This window comes from Oryctolagus cuniculus, chromosome 6, assembly GCF_964237555.1.
Source record: "Oryctolagus cuniculus chromosome 6, mOryCun1.1, whole genome shotgun sequence".
Lineage (NCBI taxonomy): Eukaryota > Metazoa > Chordata > Mammalia > Lagomorpha > Leporidae > Oryctolagus > Oryctolagus cuniculus.
The window spans coordinates 120,540,053-120,566,557 of NC_091437.1; the positions used below are offsets into that span (position 1 = coordinate 120,540,053).

Genomic DNA, 26,505 nt, shown 5'->3' on the forward strand with positions numbered 1-26,505 from the left:
CACTTTAAAAATGGACGCCGATCTCCCTCCTCCCTGCCTACCCCAGACAGCCCGCGCGCTTACAAACAGGTGCCGCCGGACAAACGAACGAGGGCACCTGTAACCTTGCGTACTGTCCTAGCGTCGCGGTCGCCAGGTGCGTGAAGTCAGTAGATGGGGTTCTGTGGCGTCAGATAAGTTTTGGAAACACTGAGTTCTACGGCTCGCACTGCAAAAGGCGGTGTGGGGAGCGTGCGCTTTCCCTCCGCTTCTAGAGGGAAGAATTTCAGAGAAAGGCACTGGAAGGCGGGATGGGCAGCAGCGCCTGGAGTAGCACACACAGGTGTGCTCGGACGCCTGGGAGCATCTAAATCCGAAGCCTTCCCTCTGCGTCCTTCAGTTTCCTGGGGAGGCCTGCTGTGGAGGTGGAGAAGGTAGTCTTCCATTCTTCTAGGCTCCCTAAGAACTTCGCACACACCTGAACAGTCCTCTCCCCGGGCTCGACCGAGCCAGGTAACTCGCAGCGCGCGGACCTTAACGACCACGAGGCGCGCGGCGCACGGTGCAGCGCAGGAGCAGGCACCCCACCCTCCCCGCGCTCGCCTGACGCCCGGGTGGGTGTGGCCTCCGCCGAAGGCCCCGCCTCTGGAGCGCGACGCGCGGGCAGGGCGGGGCGGGGCGGGGCGGGACCAGGGAACTGGCAAGAAAGGGCGGGGAGCGAGCGGTGTGGGTGTGCTCGTGCCCGCGCGCTCGCGCCCGGCGTGAGGACGGAGACGCGCCCTGCACGCGCAGGGGAGAGGCCAGCCCAGCAGCCGTTGTGGGGTTCGACTTGGAGGGGCGGGGGAGTCACCTGCGAGCGGCTGCGCCGGCCGCCCGCCCTCCTGCCGCGTCTGGATCGCGCCGGCTGAGCGGGACCGCCGGCGCACGGAGCCTGCGAGGTCAGAAAACAGCGGAACGGGCAGAGTCCGCGCTCGCCGTCAGCGACGAGCAAGAGTCGGTTCTTTGCCGCCGCTGGCTGCGCCCTGCCGGGTAGGTGAAGCCGGGCTTGGTGGCCCGCCGGCTGCGGGTGGGCTGAGAGGGGAGAAGCGAAACTTTCGGGCGCTTCCTCCCGCGGTCCCGGGGCCGTCCGCGGCGCGGGGAGGTGTCGCCGTCGCGGGCGGCGGCGGCGGCGGCGGCGGCGGCCGACGCCATGTTGGGGTCTGTGAGAAACGGGGCGCTCTCGGGCGGCTCCCCCAGCGCCCGGGGCCGGCCTGCGGGCGGGTCGCGGCCGCCGTCCCGCCGGGCCCGCCAGCGCCGGAGCGAGCCGCCTGCGCGTGCGGGACGCAGCCACTGCGAGGGGCCTCGGGGGCCGCCCGGGAGCGTCCGGCCCTCGTGGGTCCGCGGGGCGGGCGCGGGAAGGGGGCCCCCAGGTCCGGCGAGAAGTTGCGGGGCTTGAGGACCGGGGCCCAGGACGCGGGCAGTGCCGTCTCCAGACCCCAGCGCCTTTCTGTCCGGAAAGTTCGCAGGGTGTGGATCTCAGGGCGACCTTGTAACTTGAACATCATATTTCTGTGTGACTTGGGCGGGGAGGTGGGGAATGGCACTGTAGGGGGTTTGCTTTGATCGAAGGGATGACTTGGGCACTTTTTTATTTGGAGTCCTTTAAAGTTTTCTGGTCTTTCGCCGGTTTTTTTCTCTGAAGACTTGCTATCAGAGGCCGAGAGCTCGCTGGTGTAGCTCTCAGTACCTGATCGCAATAACTCGGAAGGGTGCGCCGTGGACAGGAGCAGAATGCAGGTTTCGGATACCTGAGCCCTTCGGAGTTAATTCGTAGACCGACGAAGTAAATGCCGTCTTTGTCGTGTTCTAGTACGGCCGAAGAGACTCTCTGTTAAAGTAGGATTTAGACACTACGTTGGCCGAGAGAGTCGAAGGCATGTGGTGTTCTGGTTAGAATATAGTGAAGTGACATTTCCAAGTAGTTTTCCTCTCCGTGGCTCCTTAAGGGTGCATGCCTTCCGTGTGTCGAGCGGTTGTTTTTTTTTTTTTTTTTTTTTTTTTCTGTACCCTTGGTAGCTCGCGGGGTCCTCAGGTTAATTCAGTATTAACAAAGGCTTCTATTTTTAATCTCCTGGGTCATGACAGCAGGGGAGGTGAATGGTATTAAGTTACTTATTTGGAAAGCACATGTAATCGCCTCAAAAAAAAAAAAAAAAAACAAAACTGGTGTACTAAGACCTCAGAAGAAAAGATTGAGTTTCAGTCGCCCCAGTAAATGAATAAAAACTATTTTTAATAAAACATCTTTGCTTTAAAATCCTGTTAAAAGACCGTTAACCACAAATGCAGTAAACTCCATGTTTTGGAGAGCTTCTCTTTTTACTCTTTCTGGGTGAAAATGTGATTTTTGCTCAGCTTCGCTTGCTGGTTACTTTAGTTCTTACAAATCCTTTTTGTGTTGCTTCATTGTCAAGTAAATGCCATCCATATTTATTTTTATAGCTGAAGAGTTAGTTGGACTTGAGATGACTTCACAAACCTAGCAGCCAGCCTGGTATGTTATTAACTGAGGTTTTATGGCCCTGAAGCCTTCTCATTTTTCTTACAGTGTAACTTTGTAGGGTACATAACCCATTCCTGTGGAGCAGTCCTTGTCCACCTTGTTTATTCTCATCACTGTTCTTTCTGATTTGATTTTAGCGCCTTAGTATAAATATTTCCTAGAAATCTGATTTACAAGGGTTGTTCTGCCAAAATTTTTCTTCCGAAAAATACTCGCTTAAGCCTCTGCTCTTGGAAGCCTTTTCTTCACTGTTCTTCCATTTGTCTCCTGAGAACTCAGTTCACTTCGCCCGTGGTATCCCGGTAAATACTGTGGCGCTTTGATAGCAGGCATCACATGGCTTCAGGTCTGATACTGCCCTTCCTCCCCAGCATGCTGAGAACATAGCAGATGCTCAGCAAAGGTTTGAATGGGTTACACATATGTTTGTTCCTTGTAAATATGCTTCATGAATTTCTTATTAAATTGTAATTTCCATGGGCACCGTGATTAAATCTCTGTGCAGTCTTTTCCAAAGTACATACCGTGAACTCCATTAAACCCACAGATTGGTTGATGGGGCTTTTTGTTTATTTGTTTATTTTGTTAGAATTTACCTAGTTAACTCAATGAATTTTGGCCTGGAGGTACAGAATTTGAATATTTATGAAATTTCCAAGTAGATAATAGGCTGAAGTATAATCACTGATGAATGGAAAGAAGCTGTGGGATCACCAAAAGGATTATAATAATTATCTTTAAATGAAATTGACTTTGCTTATGCTTGATGGAGATGTCTTTTACAAGATTTATTTATTTGAAATTCAGAGTGACAGAGAGAGGAGAGAAAGATATTACACTGGGGCCACCATTGGCATCCCATATGGGTCATGGTTCATGTTCCAGCTGCTCTGTTTCCAATCCAGCTCCCTGCTAATGTGCCTGGAAAAGCAGCGGCAGATGGCCCCTGTGCTTGGCTTCGGCCTGGCTCAGCTCCAGCCAGTGTGGCCTTAGGGGAGTGAACTTTTGAATGGAAGATCTCTGTCTCTATGTAACTCTACCTTTCAAATAAATAAACCTTTAAAAAAATACACATTAAAAAAAAAAAAAAAGATCTTCTCTCTGCTGATTACTTCTTAGATGGCTGCGGTGGCTGGTGCTGGGCCAGACTGAAGGCAGGAGCCTGGAACTCCATCTGGGTCTCCCACGTGGGTGGCAGGGGCCCAGGTTATTGGACCATTTTCTTTCTGCTGCTTTCACAGGTGTGTAAACAGGGAACTGGATTGGAAGCAGAGCAGCCGGGAGTCAATCAGTGCTCCAGTATGGGTTGCTGGTGTTGCAGGTGTCAGCTTAACTTGCTGTGCCACAGCGCTGGCTCTGGAAATACTATTAATACCTGAAAATTTTGAAGGTCATGTTTCTATATTTAAGCCCTTTGATAGAACAACTCATTGCTGTTCCACCAATCATTGTTTTGTCAGAATTTTCTTAGAATTTCATTTTAAAATGTCTTGCTTAGTGGAATTGCCTTTCTATTGATATGTTTATCTTTGAGAACGAACTTTTGAACATGAGCTGTCTAACGATGTGGGTGTTGGCTTAACTGAAACAGCCTTCCTAGGCATGCTTTTATGGTTACTAATTTAAATTGCAAAATCTCACCAGGTTAAAGTGTTCAGTAATTCTGTAATGACTATAGAATTTGAGGTTAATTTCCTGTTTCAGTCCAAGATAACTTTCTCTCTGGTCAATCTGTAAGACACAAACTGGAGTGCTCAATTTGGGGAGGTCCTTGGAAGAGAAGACATTCAGGTAGTTTCTGTGAGTGTAGTGGAAAGCAAGCAAGTTGCAGGTAGGGTGGGCTGGAACAAATAAAACAATTGAAATCGTATCTCTGCTAGTTTCTTACTTGTGACTGTTGAACAAGTCACTTCACTTCTCTAAGTCACTTCACTTCTCTTAGCTTCTATGGAGTCCTTTGTGAAATGGATACAGAAATATTGGCCTCACAATGTTGTTAGTTAATTAAGTTATTAATCTTCGTGAAGATTAACTAAGATGTTTATGGAAGTGTGTTTTGTATTATTTTAACAAATGAACAGACTAGCATTGAATTATATGGAAACAGAATTTGAAAATTTTTGAAGGAAAGTAGCCTTTAGAAATATCTAGTTTTCTTTCTTTCCTTTTTTTTTTTTTTTTTTTTTTAAGATGTGTTTGTTTGAGAGGCAGAGTTACAGACAGAGGGAGAGACAGAGAAAGAGGTCTTCCATCCACTGGTTCACTCCCCAATTTGCCGCAACAGTCAGAGGTGTGCCGATCCGAAGCCAGGAGCCAGGAGCTTCTTCCCACGTGGGTGGAGGGACCCAAGCACTTGAGCCATCTTCTGCTTTCCCAGCTCTTTAACAGAGAGTTGGATCTCAAGTGGAGCAGCTGGAAATGAACCAGCACCCATGTGGGTTGCTGATGCCGCATTTGGAGGCTCAGCTCACTACGTCACAGCACCAGCCCACATTTGATGTTCGATTTTGGCTGCATGTTAGCTCCTGAGAAGCTTCTTAAAAATATCGATGCTCTCCCCTCCGCTTCCCATTTTAGTCATCTTTTGAGGGGCTGGTGTTGTAGTGTCACAGAAGCCACCGCCTGTGAGTCTGGCATCCCATGTGAGTGCTGGTTTGGGTCCTGGCTGCTCCACTTTTGATCCCGCTCCCTGCTAATGTGCCTGGGAAAGCAGTGGAAGATAGCCCATTCTTGGGCAGCCACACTCACCTGGGAGACCCAGATGAAGCTCCTGGTTCCTGGCTTCGGATTGACCCAGCCCTGACCATTGTGGCCATTTCAGGAGTGAACCAGCAGATGGAAGACCTCTCTCTCTCTCTGTCTCTCTGTCTCTCCCCCTCCCCCTACTCTTTCTCTTGCAGGGGCCCAAGCATTTGCGCCCTCTTCCTCTGCTTTCCCAGACGCTTTACAGGGAAGTAGACCAGTGGTGGAGCAGCCGGGACATGAACCAGCGCCCATATGGGATGCTGGCGCTGCAGGTTGCTCTATATGCCACAGTGCTGGCTCCCCTATTGGTGTTTAACACTGTTCCAAATACCCACCCCCACTCTTGATTTGAATATGCAGGCGTGGTTAAGAACCTTTTATTAATTCAGTTTCCCATTTCCTTTTCCTTCTTTTTGTTTTGTGGTAGAATAAAAGTTGAGTGGTTAAGTATCAGCCAAAATCCCATTAAGCTATGAAGGATGTATTTGCGGCAGAGGAAAATGAAGTACATAGAGGTTAAATAACAGTTAAATTCATTTCTGGCCAGAAAACCCACATTTGGAACTAGTTTGCTAACTCCAGTGACCTTCACCTATGCTCTGCGTATTGACCTACAGGTGGGATCATGTTATTTAAACTTGTCACCATTTAGAACTACTCTAGCTCAAGTCTTAAACCCTGTGGCCACAAAGTGATGTCTGGTGAAGCAGCTTTTTATCCTTTTGCACTTCCATTTTCTCTCTGGTCATTGGTCTGTCTTTCCAATCTTGTACTTGTAGTTCATGTTCTAGCCATGAGTTCACTGGCGGTACATCATCTCTCCTGTCCTTGACCTTTGCTCAATATAACTGCCTAATTCTCAACTTAGGAATATCATTATTGGCCGGCGCCGTGGTTCACTAGGCTAATCCTCCACCTAGCGGCGCTGGCACACCGGGTTCTAGTCCCGGTCAGGGCGCCGGATTCTGTCCTGGTTGCCCCTCTTCCAGGCCAGCTCTCTGCTGTGGCCAGGGAGTGCAGTGGAGGATGGCCCAAGTGCTTGGGCCCTGCACCCCATGGGAGACCAGGAGAAGCACCTGGCTCCTGCCTTCAGATCAGCGCGGTGCGCCAGCTGCAGTGTGGCGGCCATTGGAGGGTGAACCAACGGCAAAGGAAGACCTTTCTCTCTGTCTCTCTCTCTCTCACTGTCCACTCTGCCTGTCAAAAAAAAAAAAAAAGGAATATCATTATTAACTTGTCTGCTCTCTCTGCCCCATTCTTCTCAAAAATGTCACACTGTGATGACTGTTAACCTGTTTGTTTTTCAACTATCTGTGAACTGGTTGCTTTGGTTTCTGATTCTTTTCTCTTCTTCACTTTTTCTAATTTTAACTCTTTTTTTTCTTGTATTTTCACTCTACTCAGGTTGCTGACCCCATTCTTGAAACATGTAACTCTTAAGTGACCTTACTTCCTTTGAGAGTGATTTGAAATTTTTTGATGTGAATTTTCTGTGTTCTTTGCAGAAAGTTCATCTTTTTCTTCTTCTTGCTTTTGGAAGTAGAACTGTTTTTAATTCTCTATACTTGTTTCATTTAAGCAGTTCATTTAAACAAGTTGGGAAAAAATAAAAAAAGATTTTTGTATTCTTTGTTTTTACTTACTTTTAATTGTACACAGAACTGTATTTTGCTTTTTACACTTAATTTGTTACACATTCTTTGCATTTTGTTCCTTAATTTAAAAGTGTTCTTGTCTATAAGAGATTATGTGTTCATTATAAAATAATTAGGACATGTCAAAATATTATTGCTCTGGCACTTAGAGATAACCAGAACTAATTTTTTGATGTGTGTCTTTCCAGTTTTAAACAAAATTGTACTTTGTGTTTAGAAGTCTTTAGTAAAATGCTTTATTTAACAGTGTTTTCACATGAAATGTTAAAGCATCTTAAAAATTCATGAGTATACTGTAATTTATTTAAATTAGTTTCCTGTTGTTGAACATTTAGATTGTTTTTGGCTTTCCAGTATTATAGATAGAGCTACAGTGAACTTCATGTTGATAACTTTGTACACTGGCCTAATTATTTTTTGTATATATTCTTGGAAATAGAATTGTGTAAGCTTTTGAAAGTGTTTATATTGCCAGAGTGGCATTTAGAAAAGTTATTACAGTATTCAGAATATGAATGTTGGTTTTTCTCATATCTTAATATTTCATGTTCATTTTTTTCCTTTATGAATGATAGCCAGTGTTTTTCTGTTTACTGGTCATTTCTGTTTGTTTTTTTTTTTTTTTTTTATTTGAAATTGCTGTTTATATCTTATTGTTGTTTTGGGATAGTTTTCTTTTTCCCTAAGAATTTGTTGGAGCCCTTTGTATGTATGTTGACTCTTTGCTATATTTTTCCTTAATACTTTTCCTCCAATGTTGAAATTTTAAGTTTCGGCCGGCGCCACGGCTCAATAGGCTAATCCTCCACCTGTGGCACCGGCACCCCAGGTTCTAGTCCCAGTTGGGGTGCTGGATTCTGTCCCGGTTGCCCCTCTTCCAGGCCAGCTCTCTGCTGTGGCCCGGGAAGGCAGTGGAGGATGGCCCAAGTACTTGGGCCCTGCACCCCATGGGAGACCAGGAGAAGCACAAGGCTCCTGGCTTCAGATCTGATTGCGGCCGGCCGTAGTGGCCACTTGGGTGAACCAACGGAAAAAGGAAGACCTTTCTTTCTCTCTGTCTCTATCTGTCACTCACTAACTCTGCCTGTCAAAAAAAAAAAAAAAAAGAAAGAAAGAAAGAAATTTTAAGTTTTAACTTATTTATTTGAAAGGCAGAGAGAGAGAGGGAGAGACGACAAGCTCTCCCATCTGCTAATTTATTCCTCAAATGCCTGCACCACTGGCTAGGGCTGAGCCAGACTGAAGCCAGGAACTCTGGCGGGTGTTCCAGTGTCCTTTTTTTTTTTTTTTTTTTTAAGATTTATTTATTTATTTGAAAGAGTTACACCACAGAAAGATGAGAGAGGAGAGAGGAGAGAGAGAGAGAGAGAGAGAGGTAGGTCTTCTATCCATTGGTTCACTCCCCAATTGGCCGCAAAGGCTGGAGCTGCACCTATCCAAAGCCAGGAACTTCTTCTGGGTCTCCCACAGGGGCCATCTTCTACTGCTTTCCCAGGCCACAGAGCTGAATTGGAAGTGGAGCAACCGGGACTTGAACCAGTGCCCATATGGGATGCCGGCACTGCAGGTAGCCGCTTTGACCACTACGCCACAATGCCGGCCCCCAAACATTGACTTAACTACTACAGCAAATGCCCACCTCTTCCCACTCCTCCTTGTTGATGTTTTTAAAAAAGTTGTATGTGGTACAATATTCTCTCTTAAGATAAATCATATTATATTTAACTATTCCTCTATGGATAGAAATTTAGTTAATGCCAGAAGGAAAACGTTCTGTATGCAGTACTCCTCACCTGTACCCCAGTTTATTTGTCCAGGATAAATTTCTATCAGTAAAAATTTCAAAGTTCAATACTTACATATTTTACTAAAACATTACCATTAATCCTTGATTTTTTTTCATATGTTCCACTGTTTATTGTGATTGATATTTCAGCAGATTACTTAGTCTCTGAGATTTGTGATACATGTGAAAGCATGTTGCAAAGATGCTTTGTTCTGTTTTTCTTCTATTATCTCTTCCCTTGCTCCTCACCTGCTTTTAAAACTAGATGTCACTCTGCCCCACTAGAGTTGAGTCTTCTTCCCCTTTATTTTTCCCATGTGTCAGCCAGCATCTCCAATTGGGTGACAAGCAAATGTCTCTCTGTCCTGGAACTCCTTGCTCATCCTGGCTTCTTTGCTCACGTGACAGATGGTTGTCCTGTGGAAACTCGAAGGACTTCAAGATAAGTATGTCCCAGTCGTATTCTCTCCTGAATGCCCAGTGATTTATGCTTGAACCTTTGAAGTTGCCTTACATTCACTTGTCATCCACATACTTAGTGAGCTCATAAATCTCATATTGCCTTTTCTCAGTAATCTTTCTTACCTTCTGTCTTCCCCTTTTCCACTTCTGCTGTAAATTATTGTGATGCAGGCTTTTGTTACTTCTTACTTGGAAACTGCTGTGATACTTTTTGACTGGTTTTCGTCTTCAGTCTTGCTGCTGCTTCTTCTCTCTAGTCCAGTGATTAATCTTTTCTATCTAAAAACTATCTAAAAACTTTATGTTCACATTGCCTGTATAATAAAGTCTAAACTCATCAATCTGATGCTTCCTTTCTTTTGTAGTTTGTCTCTTCCCTATCCTTCCAAACTTAATTCTACTGTACCTTCTCCTGGCCCTGCTTCCTCCAGCATGTGGTCAGTACTTCCTGCTTGGGGAGTAGATTTATGTACCATCACCTCTTATTTCCTCCCCCCGGCCAATAGTTAGTTGACTTACTGCTTTTGCTGTAAGGCTTAGCTTGAATTTCATGTTCCTTAAGAGTTGGTCCTGGGTGTTCCAAGTCATTTCAACTCTTTGACCATCAGTTTAGCTCCTTGACCGGGACCTTCATTACTCTTTTTTTGTTTCATTTTTGTTTTTAGTAATGCTTTTGGTTTGTTTTCCTCTGCTGTTTTGAACTTTGAATGTATAGATTTGAGTTCTTCATATTCTCCAGTTCATACATAGCACATTACAGGAGTACCAGACCCTTTTCTCATTTTGTTTGTTTTTTTCCTTCTTTGTCAATTACTCTCATAATTCTCTTTCCTGTAGGAGCACACTTGAATTATATATACTTGTCTGTAGACAGATAAACTTATGCATGTAGCTGTCTTTCTTCTCTATGAAGATTTTTAGTTTTGAGTCTTTTCCATCTTTTTTTAACTTTTATTTAATGAATATAAATTTCCAGAATACAGCTTATGGATTACAATGGCTTTTCCCTCCCCATGACTTCCCTCCCACCCGCAACCCTCCCCTCTCCCGCTCCCTCTTCCCTTCCATTCACATCAAGATTCATTTTCAATTATCTTTTTATACAGAAGATCAATTTAGCATATATTAAGTAAAGATTTCAACAGTTTGCAGCCACACAGAAACACAAAGTGTAAAATATTGTTTGAGTACTAGTGATAGCATTAAATTACGATGTACAGCACATTAAGGACAGAGATCCTACATGAGGAGTAAGTGCAGAGAAAACGGTCAGTAAATATTTGGATACTTAGAATTAATGGAAAATTAGTAACAGCTTTATTTGTTTCCATATTACTTAGACTACAAGCAGTAGATAATTTTAGTCTTATTATTCCTTATCCAGTTAGTCTTTTCAATCCTGAATCTTATTTTTTTTTATTTCTTCTGCAAGCTTCAGAATCTTGATCAATTCACCCCTCTACTTTTGAAGATTTATTTATTTATTTGGAAGTCATAGTTACAGAGTAAGAGGGAGAGACAGAGAAAGATCTTCATCTGCTGGATCACTCCCTAGATGGCCACAGCGGCCAGCACTGAGCCAGGCTGAAGCCAGAAAGTAGGAGCTTTATCTGGGTCTTCCATGTGGGATGCATGGGTCCAGACACTTGGGCCATCTTCGGCTGCCTTCAGAAGAGGAGCAGCCAGGACTCCAGGGGCTTGTATAGGATGCGAGCACTGCAGGCGGCAGCTTACCTGCTGTGCCACAGTGCATGCCCATTTTATACATTTGTATTTTCAGAGCTTTGTGCCTTTACTTACCAGTTTTGGCTTTTAAAGTTACACTTAACTCAGTACAACCTGTTTCAAGTGTTCAGTTGCTACATTCTCTGTGCCATGCCTCTTCTCCTTTTTCTGCTTAATTATTTTGTTGATATTTTTATTATAGTACCTAATCTCATTGCCCTTTATATGCAGCCTTACGATACAAAGCTCAATTCCCAGGGTCTGTTTCATTTCTGTTTTTCCACCAAGCATAAAGCCTTGAATGCAGTGAGCAGAATGCAACTGTTTGAATGGTGCTGAAGAAAATTTGTTAGGGAAGTGACAGAATAACCAATTCTACAGTAATATTTCAGTTGAGTTTTATCAGCTTCATTTGTCAGTTATAGAATACTTTACAGCTGTCAGCACTGTATAGCTGCCCTGTGGAAATATTTTTGAAATGATGCAGTTTTTTAATCTGAATTTTGTTGATGATGAAAATATGCACACATCATCATTTTTTTGTTTGCTAACTAAACAGCTGTGCTTTTTGGAAAGAGAAGAAATCATTTATCTGCATTATGAGATTGTGATTTAAAAAAACAGGATCTACCAATACATATAATTTATAATTAGATACTATTTTAAATAGGTCACACCATTTGCTTGTAAATTTAGCATCTAGATCTAGGGAAGCAGTTGATGTATAGGGTGTGGTTCCTTTTTTCTGTAAAATTAATATGTATATAGACATTAAAAATGGAGCCTTTGGTGGTTTTCATCAAACTCCATATGGAGAAGCCATTGCCACTTCTAACTGCTGATTATATTCATCTCAGTCGTATTGATGACATGCATTTTTATAGGTGCTATTGAGAACACAAACTTGTAGGAAATAATATTCTTGTTTTAAGATTTTCCCAAATCTGTTAGGAATAAACAGGTGCACAGTTTTATGAAACGTAGTTGAATATGTGTGCCATAAAGTGATATGAATAAAAAGGTGTGAATATTTAAAGATGAAACAACATCTGGCCGTGAGGCTGTTGAACTGAGTGCATCTTGCTGATGAGATTTAAACAAAGAACACGAGAGAAGGACTTGTTGAGCTTAGAGATGGGGAAGGAAGCCCAAAGCATATTCTAGTGATAACTAGTATCAGATTTTTTTAAAAAAAGATTTTTATTTACTTGAAAGAGTTACAGAGGGAGAGACATACACACAGTGTGTGTCATCTTCTGGTTCACTCCAAAAATGGCTTCAATGGCTGGAGCTGGGCCGGTCCGAAGCCAGGAACCAGGAGCTTCTGGGTCTTCTTTGTGGATACATTGGCCCAAGGGCTTGGACCATCTTTGGCTGCTTTCCTAAGAGCAATAGCAGGGAGCTGGATTGGAAGTGTAGCAGCTGGGATTCAAACCCGCACCCATATGGAATGCCAGCATCGCAGGTGGATGGCTTTACCTGCTACACCACAGCACCAGCCCCAGTAGTCAGGTTTGACTCTGACAAGAGAATATACGGAAAGAGAGAAAACCTTTATAACCTTGTGCTGGTTTTCCAAATTGATTTTCCAAAATCTTTGATTGTGACTTAGTTGTTATGTACTCTTTTGGGTTTCTGTATCAGACTTAGCCTATTTACCAACATTCTGCAGTAGTAATAGCTTTACCTTTTCTTGTTTCCTTTTAGTTTTTGAAGAATCATTTTGAGCATTATTTTATACTTGTTATCATATGTTTTAAAATTTTTTCCCTTATTTTGTCATTGGCTTTTGTGAAATATTTCTTGAATATTTATTTTTGAGGGTAGTAAGGTATAATGAAAAAAAAAACATGCATTTTAAAAAAGCTAGCTATGAGACCAAAGCAAAATTGCTTAACTAGTTAATGACTCAACTTACCTTTTTTTTTTTTTTAAAGTAGATATAATTATCCCTGGAAAGATGATAGTACATGAGAGTAAAATATAGTAACTAGCATGTGTGTAGATGCTCATTAATGTTAGTGTTTTCTGTTTTACTTTCTTGGCTGAGACTATAGAATAAGTCAAATTTAAGTATATTTGGTGCCTAGGAAGAGATTTTAAAAAGTAACTGTAGCTTCTCAAAATATTATTCAGGGTTTTAAGGTGTTGTTTCTTTTCAATTCAGGTTTAATATATAAATTAAATAATATATATATAAGTTAAAAATCAAGTATAACAGGTTATTCATTTTTTCTCTTTCCTAAGAAATGAACTTATTTCCTTATCAGTACTGATTTCTATAATAGATAATTGTTCTATACTCAATATATTACTGCATAATTGTTCTATAATAGATATATTACTGCCATAATGGCAGAAATCCTAGTGGAAATCTTTGTCTCTATTTGTTGCTAGAATAGGCAAAATTTACTAAAATTCAAAATTTAATTTACTGAATTTTCAAATATTTCTTTTTTGCCTTTTCATTCTGATGTTTTATTTAGACTTTCACTGATTATTTTTCTGGTCATTAGAATGTAGAACTTTTGAAAGTAAGGAACTGTCTTGGGCGGTGCCACGGCTCACTTGGCTAATCCTCTGCCTGTGGCGCCGGCACCCTGGGTTCTAGTCCCGGTTGGGGCACTGGATTCTGTCCCGGTTGCTCCTCTTCCCGTCCAGCTCTCTGCTGTGGCCCGGGAGTGCAGTGGAGGATGGCCCAAGTGCTTTTGGGTCCCTGTACCCGCATGGGAGACCAGAAGAAGCACCTGACTCCTGACTTCGGATCTGCGCAGCGTGGCCGGCTGAAGCCGCCATTTGGGGGGGGTGAACCAATGGAAGGAAGACCTGTCTCTCTGTCTCTTTCTCTCTCACTGTCTAACTCTGCCTTTCAAAAAAAAAAAAAAAAAAAAAAAAGTAAAGAACTGTCTTGGCCTTTACAGATGGTGAGCACTCAGTATTCTTTCTTTTGACATAGGTATATTAGGAGTGGGAACTGTTTGCTTTAAAACTATGTATTTGCCCAAGGAAGGTGTCCCCAGGTAGTTTATTCCTGTTTTTATCTTTTTTTTTCAACCACTTTGCCCTTGGTCTCTCCCATTTCTTTTACATTTCCTGTAATGTCCCATTTCAGCAGTCATGCAGATTTTAAATCTTGATTCTTTTTTTTTTTTTTTTTTTTTTTGACAGGCAGAGTGGACAGTGAGAGAGAGAGAGAAAGGTCTTCCTTTGCCGTTGGTTCACCCTCCAATGGCCGCCACGGCTGGCGCGCTGCGGCTGGCGCACCGCGCTGATCTGAAGGCAGGAGTCAGGTGCTTCTCCTGGTTTCCCATGGGGTGCAGGGCCCAAGTACTTGGGCCATCCTCCACTGCACTCCCTGGCCACAGCAGAGAGCTGGCCTGGAAGAGGGGCAACCGGGACAGAATCCGGCGCCCCGGCCGGGACTAGAACCTGGTGTGCCGGCGCCGCTAGGTGGAGGATTAGCCTAGTGAGCCGCGGCGCTGGCCTTGATTCATATTAAGACATAATAAAAATGATTAAAAATTAATTTGTAGGCAAGAGTATGGCTCACAGTAAACCAGAAACTTGATCATTTTACTATCAAAGACTCATTGCTTTAAAGACAGAAGAGGCTTTACAGATTATTTCATTCAAGAATCTTTGAAAGAGCAATTAAGTGATTTTTATGAAATCATTTAGTTTCTGAGTCAAGATTAGAATCCAGGTCTTTTGGTTCATAGTTCCTTGGTTTTTCTACTGTAATGCACAATTGATACTGATGCTCACTGATACCAGATATGATGGTTATGTGTAGGAAATAAATTAAGTGAGCTTTCATTTTAAAGTCACCTGTAAGGATGAGATAAGCAGTATTAGTTTTCAGTAGGAAGAACTGGGACATAGGAATCTGTGGCAGTTGGGCTCTATTCTCAATTGTAAATAGGATTTTGTGTCTTTTTTAAAAAGAGTTTTTGTCTCTTCTAGTATTACATTTTTAACAGGTGGTAGACACCCCACTGAAGAACATATTACTTTAAAAACAAGATGTTACCAAAAGACCAAGATGGAGTTTGGACAGTGTAAATACAGTTCTTGTGAAGGAGATAACTTGAAACCTTTCATTGTTTCTGTTGAATTGGTTTATAAAAGTTGGCTTTATAAAAGATAATGCTTCTGTTCTTACATTTTAACAAGAAGTAAGAGGGCAAAGGAAGTCAAAATCAGTGGAAAACTTGAATTTAATAGAATTCTTGAAGTGGCTGAATGTGAAAAGAAACAAAAATTTTCCTATCAATAGTGTTAACCAATGAGATGCCATGATGTAAAAATGAGATTAAATTTGAAGTGGCAACAAAAAAATCAAATATTTATGAACTTACTAAGAAATGGAACTATCTTATCAGAAGAAACTTACACAATTATTAGACCATAAAAGAATATTTGAAACGTTGGGAAGAGTAAGGAACACTCAAAAGTGTAAAGCTGCTGATTTATTTTGGATTAATTTATGGATATAATGTTCTATCAGCATTTCAGTGAGATTTTTTTTCTCTTTATTTTGTTTATTATTTTTGAGAAATGGTTCTAAACCTTAGCACATTAGAATTACCTGGAGAGCTTTAAAAATATTTTGGTGCTTATGCCATACCCCAAATACCACAGACGAATAAAATTAATATCTGGGGAAGGGATTGGGGTTTCAGCATTTCTTCTTTTTTTTTTTTCTTTTAAAGATTTATTTATTTATTTGAAAAACAGAGTTAGAATCAGAAGCAGAGAGAGAGAGGTCTTCCATCCACTGGTTCACTCCCCAGATGGCCACAGTGGCTAGAGCTGTGTTGATCCAAAGCCAGGAGCCAAGAGCTTCCTCTGAGTCTCCTGTGAGGGTACAGGCGCCGAAGAATTTCAGCCATCTTTCACTGCTTTCCCAGGCCATAGCAGAGACTTGGATTGGAAGTAGAGCAGCTGGGACTTGAACTGGCACTCATTTGGGATGCCAGTACTGCAGGTGGCAGCTTTACCCACTATGCCACAACACTGACCCTCTTTTTTTTTTTTTTTTTTTTAATTTTATTTGAGAGGTAGAGTTACAGACACAGGGAGAGACAGAAAGATCTTCCATCTTCCATACGCTATTTCACTCTCCAGATGGCCACAGCGGCCAGAGCTGAGCTGATTTGAAGCCAGGAACCAGAAGCTTCTTCTGGGTCTCCCATGCGGGTGCAGGGGCTCAAGTCTTGGGCCATCTTTCACTGCTTTCCCAGGCCGTAAGTCAAGAGCTAGATTGGGAGAGGAGCAATTGGAACACAAACCTGCACCCATATGGGATGCCGACGCCAAAGGTGGAGGCTTAGCCTACTATGTCACAGTGCCGGCCCCTCAATATTTCTTAACCTTTGATACTTATCATCAGAGTCCATTGGTCTCAGTTTTGGCTTATGAGATTGATTTTTTGAGTAGTTCTAATTATTTTAGTGATTGATATTTTGTAACTTATTATTTCTTAGAGATGTTCCAAAGTACAGAAAGAAGACTGATTTATTTTAAAAAGTTGAATAAAACTCATTCTAGCTTGCAGTTCTGTGTAGTTTCATTTATAAATCTTACACATACTTTTGGGATCTTGGTGATCTGACTTTTCTTGTATCTTGAAGCATTTTGCTATTTACATTACTTATGATCTTTTCCCAGTTATGTGAATGCCATAATTGGGGAAAATGCCAGAGTAATGAGATTGCCTAGAAGGATGATACAGTGGTGAAATATATTATCACGGTTGTACAGTCTTCATGTTTTCTTATTGCATTGCCCAAAGTCGTATGTTATCTAAGAAGATATGAAAGTGGTTTGGAAAAACTCTTTTGTGTCTTTTTGTTTTGAACTTTCATTCAACATGTTTGGGAATGCAGGTTTTTTGTATTCCTTTCTATCTTTAATAGCAAGGGGAGAAAATAGGTGGTGGAAGAACTGCCAGACAAATCAGAAGGTGAATGCAAAGAAACAGCAACACTCTAATGAATCACGTCAAGTGAAATGTCATGCTGTGAGGCTTCTGATGATGACTTCTTAGATGAGTTTTCTCCAACTGAAGAATTAATGAGTAAGGGCCAGTGTTGTGACATAGAGAGAGAGGTCTTCCATCCTCTGGTTCACTGCCCAGATGGCCGCAGTGGCTGGAGCCATGCCAGTCCAAAGCCAGGAGCCAGGAGCTTCTTCAGGGTCTCCCTTGTGCATCCTATGCTTTCCTACGCCACAGCAGAGAGTTGGATTGGAAGTGGAGCAGCCAGGACTCAACCAGTGCCCATACGGGATGCCAGCACTGCAGGCGGTGGCTTTACCCATGCCATAGTGCTGGCTCCATAAATAAATCTTTAGAAAAAAAGAAAAAAAAAAAAAAAGACAAGAAAAAGAAATCAGGTTCCAGCATTGTGGCATGGTGAATAAAGCTGCTACCTGGAACTCCGGTAATCCATTTGGGTGCCAGTTGGAGTCCTAGCTCCTACAGACACCTGCTTGGGCCACCCACAAGGGAGACTGGAAAGAAGCTCCTGGCCCAGCCCTGCTGTTGCGGCCATTTTGGGAGTGAACCAGCCTAAAGATCTCTCGGTGGAAGATCTCTCTGTCTCACTTGAGTGTGTGTTTATATCCTTGCAATATGAAATGTATTTGTGGTGGTACCGTCAAACTTTGGAAGCTATTTGCTCTAGGCAATTACTAATTAATTGTGCCCTAAACCTCTCCTAAGTTGCATCATGCTTAAACAGGGACTATGATTTGTGACTAAAGAGTCATTAAACATTGTCAGGAGACCAGCTAAGTAAATCATGGCATATCCTTTCAGGTGATTTGCTCAGATTAGTATTCTATTATTATTATTATTTTTTGCTTTTTTTAAAAAAGATTTATTTATTCATTTGAAAGTCAAGAGTTACACGGGGAGAGGAGAGTTAGAGAGAGGGAGGTCTTCCATCTGCTGGTTCACTCCTCAATTGGCTGCAATAGTCGGAGCTGTACCGATCCAAAACCAGGAGCCAGGAGCTTCCTCTGGGTCTCCCACATGGGTGCAGGGGCTCAAGAACTTGGACCATCTTATACTGCTTTCCCAGGCCATAGCAGAGAGCTGGATTGGAAGAGGAGCAGCCAGGACTTGAACCGGCACCCACATGGGATGCCAGCACTGCAGGCAGCGGCTTTATCCACTATGCCACAGCGCCAGCCTCCCCAACCCCCTTATTTTTCTTCACAGCTTTATGGTTTGCAGTGAAGATACAGAGGTTAGTAGTAATAGCTTTCTTAGAGTTCTTGTAGAGTTGGTAGAATTGTAAGGAACAATTAATGTTTCATAATTTACTGTTAACAGCACAGAGAAAACCTGTTCTGCTGTAACAGCCCTCATCAAGTTGCTTAACCCCTTTATGTCTGCTTACTGTTCCATAAAATGGAGCTAAAAGTGCATATATCATAAGGTTGCTTTGAGTAGGAAATACAGTAATGAATGTGAAGTACTCAGCGCATTGCGTGGCTCACTGTGATTAGAGTTCATTTCAGACTAAGTTTTGCCCCTTACTTCATTGAGCCTGTCTCTTTAGGCTTTAGTTTCTCCTTCAGCTTGCATTTCAGCTAATATTGACAGATGCTATTTTGGGGGAGTAATAAAATATTCTAGTTATTTTTTGGGAGTTTGAGACAGTTGAAATCACAAGATAATGAATTATAAATTTATGATGGTATTAATTCCAGATCTAACAATAAAGTGCAACTTGTTTACATTGTATATGGGCTGATTAATAACTGTATATATGAGTAGAATCAGTAGTAGTTTCAGAAACAGATAAATAGGGGTGGGTATTTGGTGGAGTGGTTAAGATGCCCCTGTTCTATATCAGAGTACCTGGGTTCAGTTCCTGGCTCTGGCTCCCAGTTCCAGCTTCCCACCATGCAGACCTTGGGAGGCAGCAGGTAATGGCTCAAGAAGTTGGGTCCCTGCCACCCATGTGGGAAACCTGGCTTAAGTTCCTAGCTCCAACCCTGACCCAGCTCTGGCCATCATGGGCCATTTGAGGAGTGAACCAGTGAATGGGAGTTCTTTCTTTCTGTTTCTCAAATAAATATTAAAAAAATTTTTTTAAAAGAAGGAACTAAATAGATATTTTAGTTCTTAAAAGTGCCATCCTTTTTCCTGCCTTAGGGCCTTTGAAGTTATTCCTTGTCTAGCATATTCTCCCTTGTCCGCATCCCTTATAACTGCCTATCCTAGTTTCTCCTTAGCTGAAATAACACCACTTTGGAAAGGCTTTCCCTCATCACCTGGTCTGAGTAGCTCCCAATTCATCTTTTAAAAATCACTTGAAGAAAAATCATAGCATTAATTATTACTTGGTTCTCAATTTCATTTTGTTTCCCTTGCCCCAGCTAAGAATGTAAACCTTGAAGAGCAAGGATCTCACCTATATTGTTTATTATTTTCCTTGCACCCAAATTGGTGCTGGAAAAAGCATTTGTTCAATGTTTAAAATATGAAAAAATTGTCCATAACCGTATGTTACAGTGAAATTACTGTTGTTCATGGTATGATGTACAGTTTTCTAATTTTACTTTCTGTGTATGTTTACATATTTGCAGGTATCTATGATTATGCCTTTGTGGAATATAGCATTTTATCTAAAGAAACATTTTTTACTATTTCATGTCTCTGAAATTGAGATGCCTTATAATCAAGGGCGTGTGCTATGGTTTACTTGGTAACATTTTTGTCTTTTATCAGTGACACATAAAATTAGTATGTTTAAGAATCTGTTGCATCTTAGATTTGATGAAATGTGGCTTATATTTGTGTTCTTTTTCTCAATTTTATTACTTTCTGGGAAACAGTGCATGATGACCCAAGTGCTTGAGTCTTAGCCACCATGCAGGAGACCCAGAATTTCTTACTTTTTATTTATTTATTTGAAAGAGTTACACAGAGAAAGGAAGAGAGGGAGAGAGAAAAAGAGAGATATCTTCCATCTGCTGATTCATTCCCTAATGGCTGCAACAGAGAGCTTGGGCCGGGCTGAAGCCACAATTCCGGAGCTTCCTCTGGATCTCCCACATGACCTCAGGGGTCCAAGCACCTGGGCCATCCCTTGCTGTCCTCCAAGGCACATTGGCTGGGAGCTGACTCTGAAGTGGAATAGCCAGGATTAGAACTGATGCCCATGTGGGATGCTGGCGTCCTAGGCGCCTCTACCTGCTATACCACAGTGCCAACCCCATTTGTGTTTAGCCAGAGGGAGACATGTGACAGATCTTCCACCTGCTAGTTCACTCCCCCAACGCCCACAACATGGTATATATTGAAACAAAATTGGAATCACAGTGTTTAACTCTTTTTCCCCACCTAAATATGTTGAGCATTTTCCCATACTATATATATATTTTATTTATTTATTTGACGGGTAGAGTTATAGACAGTGAGAGAGAGAGAGACAAAGGTCTTCTTTCCATTGGTTCATTCCCCAAATGACCGCCATGGCTGGCACTGCACCTGTCCGAAGCCAGGAGCCAGGTGCTTCTTCCTGGTCTCCCATGCAGGTGCAGGGGCCCAAGCACTTGGGCCATCCTCCACCACCCTCCCCGGGCCACAGCAGAGAGCTGGACTGGAAGAGGAGCAACCAGGACTAGAATTGGCACCCATATGGGATGCCGGCGCCACAGGTGGAGGATTAACCAAGTGAGCCACTACATTTATACCTGTCTCATTCTCAAGATATGTGTTGAGTATATGGTTACTTGTTCAGCCAATTCCTCTTGATGGACATTTACACCTTTTCCACTTTCTTTTTTTTTTCTTACAAGTAATGCTGTGTTGAATATCCTTGTACATACATTCATGCACTTAGTGAAATTCATAGATTGAAGTGTACCAGGGTTATCTGTTTCCCTATACCCTCACAAGTACAGCCTGTTGAAGAACTGTTAGGATTTTGTTAATATGATAAGTGAAAAATATTGTAGTATTTTAAATATCTTGTCTTTAATTATGAATTGTCAAGCTTATTTTCATGTTTGTAAGCTGTTTTTATTTCCTTTTCTGTGGTGTGCTATTGCACACTATTGACTGACAGATTAGATAGCCCTGATTCAAAAAAGAAGCCCTCAGAGTTTGGAGCCCTACATTATCAAATTAATCCTTGGGAACAACTTTCAGGGCTGCTAGAGCCCGCCTTTGTGGAGAACAAGGGGACTTTATAAAGACCTAAGATTGGGGAAGAGACAGAATTAAGGAATAACCGCAACCTATCTCTTATAATGGAGGCCAAGAAGGATTACTGTCTCATCAAAGTTCTCATCGGGAACTTTGACTTTAGATTTAAATGTTCTACTCAAACTTTATTCTTCTTTAATGTGAGTTGGTTGTATGGTGGTGGTATTAGTAAGTCTGAAATAGGACAAAACCCTGGGACTCAAGTGAGATCAATATTGGATCCAGTGATAAATTTATGATATTAAATTTGTCTGACTTTTTTCAGATCATTAAAATGTTCTTAACATTTTGAAGTACCTTTGCCATGTTATATATACCACATCAGTTTCAAAGGTTTATTTCAAACTATTTCTGCCTTTTACGTTCTTCCTCTGTGGAGGAGAGATTTTAATCCTTTGGTAAAAGTAAAGCTAGAAGATAAATGGAATATGTCAAGTACGGAGGAAAATTTTTGTAGTCTAGTTTGGGAGTTTAAGAAATACTTCTTGGAGAGATGATAATTTAAACCAGGTCTTGAAGTGTAAATAAGATTTAGCTTAAGTAATAGTAAGTAGTAAAATAAACAACAGTGAGATGTACTGTAAGTAACAGGGTATTCAGCATTTGAGGGGAGGTGTGACTTACGGTGATGCCGAGGCAATAAGCAAAAACCAGGTAAGGAAGTCCTGTAAACACCACACCAAAATGCATGTGTTTTACAGGCTAGAAGGAAACATTTTAAACAACGACAGGGTCACACTAACATTTTAAAGATCATTGTCTAAAGATTGATTTAAGGGACAAGACTGAAACAGTTCCACTGAATCAGTTAAGAGAATTGGTCTTGGCTCAGTGCTAATAGCTGGCTGGGAAAATGGCAGTCATTTTTCTTTTTTCCCCTCCCCTCCCCTCCCCTCCCCTCTCCTTTTTTTTAAAGATTTATTTATTTTTTTGAAAGTCAGAGTTACACAGAGAGGAGAGGCAGAGAGAGAGAGAGGTCTTCCATCTGCTGGTTCACTCCCCAATTGGCTGCAATGGCCAGAGCTGTGCCAATCCAAAGCCAGGAGCCAGGAGCTTCTTCAGGGTCTCCCAAGTGGGTGCAGGGGCCCAAGGATTTGGGCCATCTTCTACTGCTTTCCCAGGCCATAGCAGAGAGCTGGATTTGAAGCGAGCAGCTGGAACTCGAACCAGCACCCATATGGGATACCGGCACTTCAGGCCAGGGCGTTAACCTGTTGTACCACAGCACTGGCCCTTCATTTTTCTTAGTTTATTTAATATTTAATAGTTATTTAATCCCACTGAGATTAAATTTCATGTAGCTGAACCTGTTATTTTGCAGGGGTGACTTAAAATATTAACTGTCCATTTTGTTTTCATTCTTTTATGTCTGTAAGAAATCTGTGCTTTTATAAATACCTGCTGATCTAGTGTGATGCTGTATGGAAATAAAGTGTTTTGATATTCATAAAGTTGAGAGATACTAGCCCTTTAGGTATGCTTCTTGATTATCTTTGAGGTACAGAATTTGTGCATTTTACTTTTGCATGAAAGTAATGCATTGTTAGATTAAATTTATGTAACTCATTAGCCTTTAGAATATATACTTTCTGTGAGCTAATTTATTTTTCTTTCTTTTTCTAAAGGCTATTAGCAGAAGATGGTGGATCGCTTGGCAAACAGTGAAGCAAATACAAGGCGTATAAGCATAGTGGAAAACTGTTTTGGAGCTGCTGGTCAACCCTTAACTATACCTGGACGAGTCCTTATTGGAGAAGGAGTATTGACTAAATTGTGTAGAAAAAAGCCTAAAGCAAGGCAGTTTTTCCTATTTAATGATATTCTTGTATATGGAAATATTGTCATTCAGAAGAAAAAATATAACAAACAACACATTATTCCCCTGGAAAATGTCACTATTGATTCCATCAAAGATGAGGGGGACTTAAGGAATGGGTGGCTTATCAAAACACCAACTAAATCATTTGCAGTTTATGCTGCCACTGCCACTGAGAAGTCAGAATGGATGAATCATATAAATAAATGTGTTACTGATTTACTCTCCAAAAGCGGGAAGACACCCAGTAATGAACATGCTGCTGTTTGGGTTCCTGACTCTGAGGCAACTGTATGTATGCGTTGTCAGAAAGCAAAATTCACACCTGTTAATCGTCGTCACCATTGCCGCAAGTGTGGTTTTGTTGTCTGTGGGCCCTGCTCTGAAAAGAGGTTTCTTCTTCCCAGCCAGTCCTCTAAGCCTGTGCGGATTTGTGACTTCTGCTATGACCTGCTTTCTACTGGGGACATGGCCACATGCCAGCCTGCCAGCTCGGACTCTTACAGTCAGTCATTGAAGTCTCCTTTAAATGATGTATCTGATGATGATGACGATGATGATAGCAGTGACTAAGGACACATTTTGAAATATTTAATTGGGTGTGGCTATTTGGGAAATCAGCTTTGTGGAAAATGTAAAATTCTGAGCTCTCTCAATTTTGCTCTAGCCATGAATTTGCCTGAGAAACTTTGAACCTATGTGCCTCAATGTATTCTATAGAAAGTAAGTCCCTCCTGCCTTCTTCCCCTCCCACAGTCTTCTACAGGGATAGACTTGCAAATATAGCAGACACATTTTGAATTTCTTACTGTTGTTTATTTCTAGATTATTTTCTTGGAAGGTTGGGAAAAGATGCTTATTTAACAGATCATGTAGTATGTTTTTCTGTTATATGGAAAAGCTAAAAGCACAGAATGATGGAGAAAAGAGTATAATGTGTTTAATAATATTAGCTTTTTTCTAACCACTTTACCTAGTGGTTCAAACATCGGTAGCAAAAATACATGATTTGGAAATACTTTGGCGTTTTCGTATACCCAGTCGTGCCTTATCTTAATAGCACTGTTACATGAACAATAAGCCCCTACTTTCTCACTTTTAGATTTGTTTAAAAAACACACTGGTGCTCTTTGAGGTAATATAATAAGTGTTTATGAATGAGTTCAGTTAAGAATACTTCTCATCTGACAGCTACAAATAACAGTTTAGAAGTATCTTCATACTAAATGAATGTTTTTCTATAAAGTAGTTGTGATTACATTTTTTTATTTTATAGATACCAAATTATAATTGTCAGATATATATTTTCAATTAATAATCTGTTGTCATTCTTAGATATTTGGTTTAAAATTTATCAGTAATACTGAAATGGCCTATTGCATTAGCTTCTGCTTTTAGTAAGACATTTTTAGGTATGAGTTCATCTGCTAACATTATTTCTAGAATGAAAAATCACATAAAATCCTTGAAAATAAACAATCTTTTTTTTTTTTTAAATTCCAAGATATAAAGCACAGATCTACTTAAGCTTGAAAATCTGGAGAAATAATGTGTAAAAATGGGCAAGGCAGACCACTTTAAATTTGACTAGACTTCGTATCTGTGGGACTATTACCTATTGCAGTGTGAAACTATCTTGAATTTACAAAGGTAGTACTATATTTTATAAAGTTTTGTAAAATCTCAAGCACTATTTCTATTTTTGTAAGACAGTTGTATGTTTAATCTGTTTATGAAATCATTTTGCAACCTATGGAAATAGAGTAGCAATTGATATTTCTAAATTGTGAACTTTAAGTTAGTTTAGATTATTTTTAATGATAGTTTTTCCCTTTTTGCTTTTGAGGCGGCCATTAGGTTGAAAGTCTATTTATCATATAAAACTTGATGCGTTTTGCACTACTCTCTCCATTTGTATGCTGCAGATAACTACAGTCTTTCAAATGTGGAAAATAAGCAGTCTAAAGTTGGTTTTAAATTCTAAATCTTTTAAAAATCTGAATATATTGCAAATGTCATGAGGTTGCATTCAGTAACGAGGTGGAGGATTCTTTGATATTTTACTATTTGGTTAAGGCACTAATTTTACTTTATTTCTAAATTTTGAAAGCATCTGTGATACACATATCTTCCTCTAGGAAATGTGAAGGAAAAGCACAGCAGAACTAGGGTTGGTTTTGTTTTTGTTAAATATCAGATGGACTTTTGTTTTTAAGCAATATATACACATAGTCGATCAATCTAAGAAGGACCATGAAACCTGAGAAAAGCTGACAGAGACTTGCTGGTACATAGGAAGCTAGCAAATTCAGGAATCTTGGATGTGTTCTGAGACAGTGTTTGCATTGTCAGCCTCCATTCACTCTGTTTTTACAATAAAAATATTTTATAACTTACCTCTTATTCTCTGTATATGTGACTTGAAGATTTTCCCTTTTGCTAAGATAATAAAGATACTATGCATAATATTTTGTCTCATTATTAAGAGCTGTGAGTGCCTGCTGTGTTCAGATAGGTGCTAAGGGTAGAGCAGTGAACAGAAATCTCCTTTTCATGGAGGTTGTATGCATTTAGAACCCAGTACATGTTTTTTTCCAGGATTTTCTTCTATAATTTTTAAAGTTCTTGTAAATATTGGTTATATAAAAACCTGGAATGATATTGGTGCTCATTTTTCATGTTATTTCTTTTGAATGAGATTTACTTGGACTACTCAGTATATTGACAAAATTGATAACTGTTTATGGAGTGGAAGTAGGGATTGTATAGATGTAAAGGAAAATTACTAAATTGAGTGCACCTTAAAACAAAAATTCATGCCTTTGGATCAAGGGTATAAAATGACCATAGTTAATCGGCGTGCTGATCCGAAGCCAGGAGCCAGGTGCTTCTCCTGGTCTCCCATGCGGGTGCAGGGCCCGAGCACTTGGGCCATCCTCCACCACCCTCCCCGGGCCACAGCAGAGAGCTGGCCTGGAAGAGGGGCAACCGGGACAGAATCCGGCACCCCGACCGGGACTAGAACCCTGTGTGCTGGTGCCGCAAGGTGGAGGATTAGCCTATTGAGCCAAAGTGCCAGCCATGAAGGGTTTTTTAATCATCATTTTTATGCTAAAATTCTTACAAATAGGTGGTATTAAATTTATATATACTTAATGATTCTTGGGAGTTCCCAGTATTTGACCTGCAATCCCCTTTCTCTGAAATGTACTAATTTTGTCCTCAGAGTAACAAGTGTTTCTGAATAATTCCCACATGTATAACACATTTTACATGATAATATCAATACCAAAGTTTAGGGTGAAAATACATGAAATTGGGTTTAGTTTATTGGTAACTTCTGAAAAGTCCTTTCAGGCTAAATTATTTTAGATTCATTCAACATTTGTCAAACACTTGCTATGTCTGGTTTCATAGCTGTGTTTGGTCCCCACCAAAATCCGTATTGAGATGTGATCTCAGTGCAGCAGTATTGGAAGGTGAGACCTAGTGGGAGGTGTTTTGGTCATGGGACAGAGCACTTATGAATGGATTAATGCCTTTTTCACATGAGTTCTTGTTCTTGCTGGA

The 26,505-nt window shown here is 41.1% G+C and overlaps 1 protein-coding gene across 6 annotated transcripts; it reads left to right on the top strand.

Annotated features, from left to right (window-relative positions):
* Window positions 1-212: 212 nt before the first annotated feature.
* On the top strand, window positions 213-25,401 carry PLEKHF2 (pleckstrin homology and FYVE domain containing 2). 6 transcript variants are annotated; one of them, XM_070075327.1, is made up of 4 exons: window positions 869-1,008; window positions 2,461-2,512; window positions 3,641-3,762; window positions 22,745-25,401. In XM_070075327.1, the coding sequence occupies exon 4, from the start codon at window positions 22,759-22,761 to the stop codon at window positions 23,506-23,508; it is 750 nt and encodes a 249-aa protein (XP_069931428.1). In that variant the 5' UTR covers window positions 869-1,008; window positions 2,461-2,512; window positions 3,641-3,762; window positions 22,745-22,758; the 3' UTR covers window positions 23,509-25,401. The 6 variants fall into 6 exon arrangements, with proteins under 6 accessions (XP_008253989.1, XP_051700607.1, XP_069931428.1 ...); XM_008255768.4 differs by lacking the exon at window positions 3,641-3,762; XM_008255767.4 differs by lacking the exons at window positions 869-1,008; window positions 2,461-2,512; window positions 3,641-3,762 and adding an exon at window positions 213-492.
* The last annotated feature ends 1,104 nt before the right edge of the window (window positions 25,402-26,505 follow it).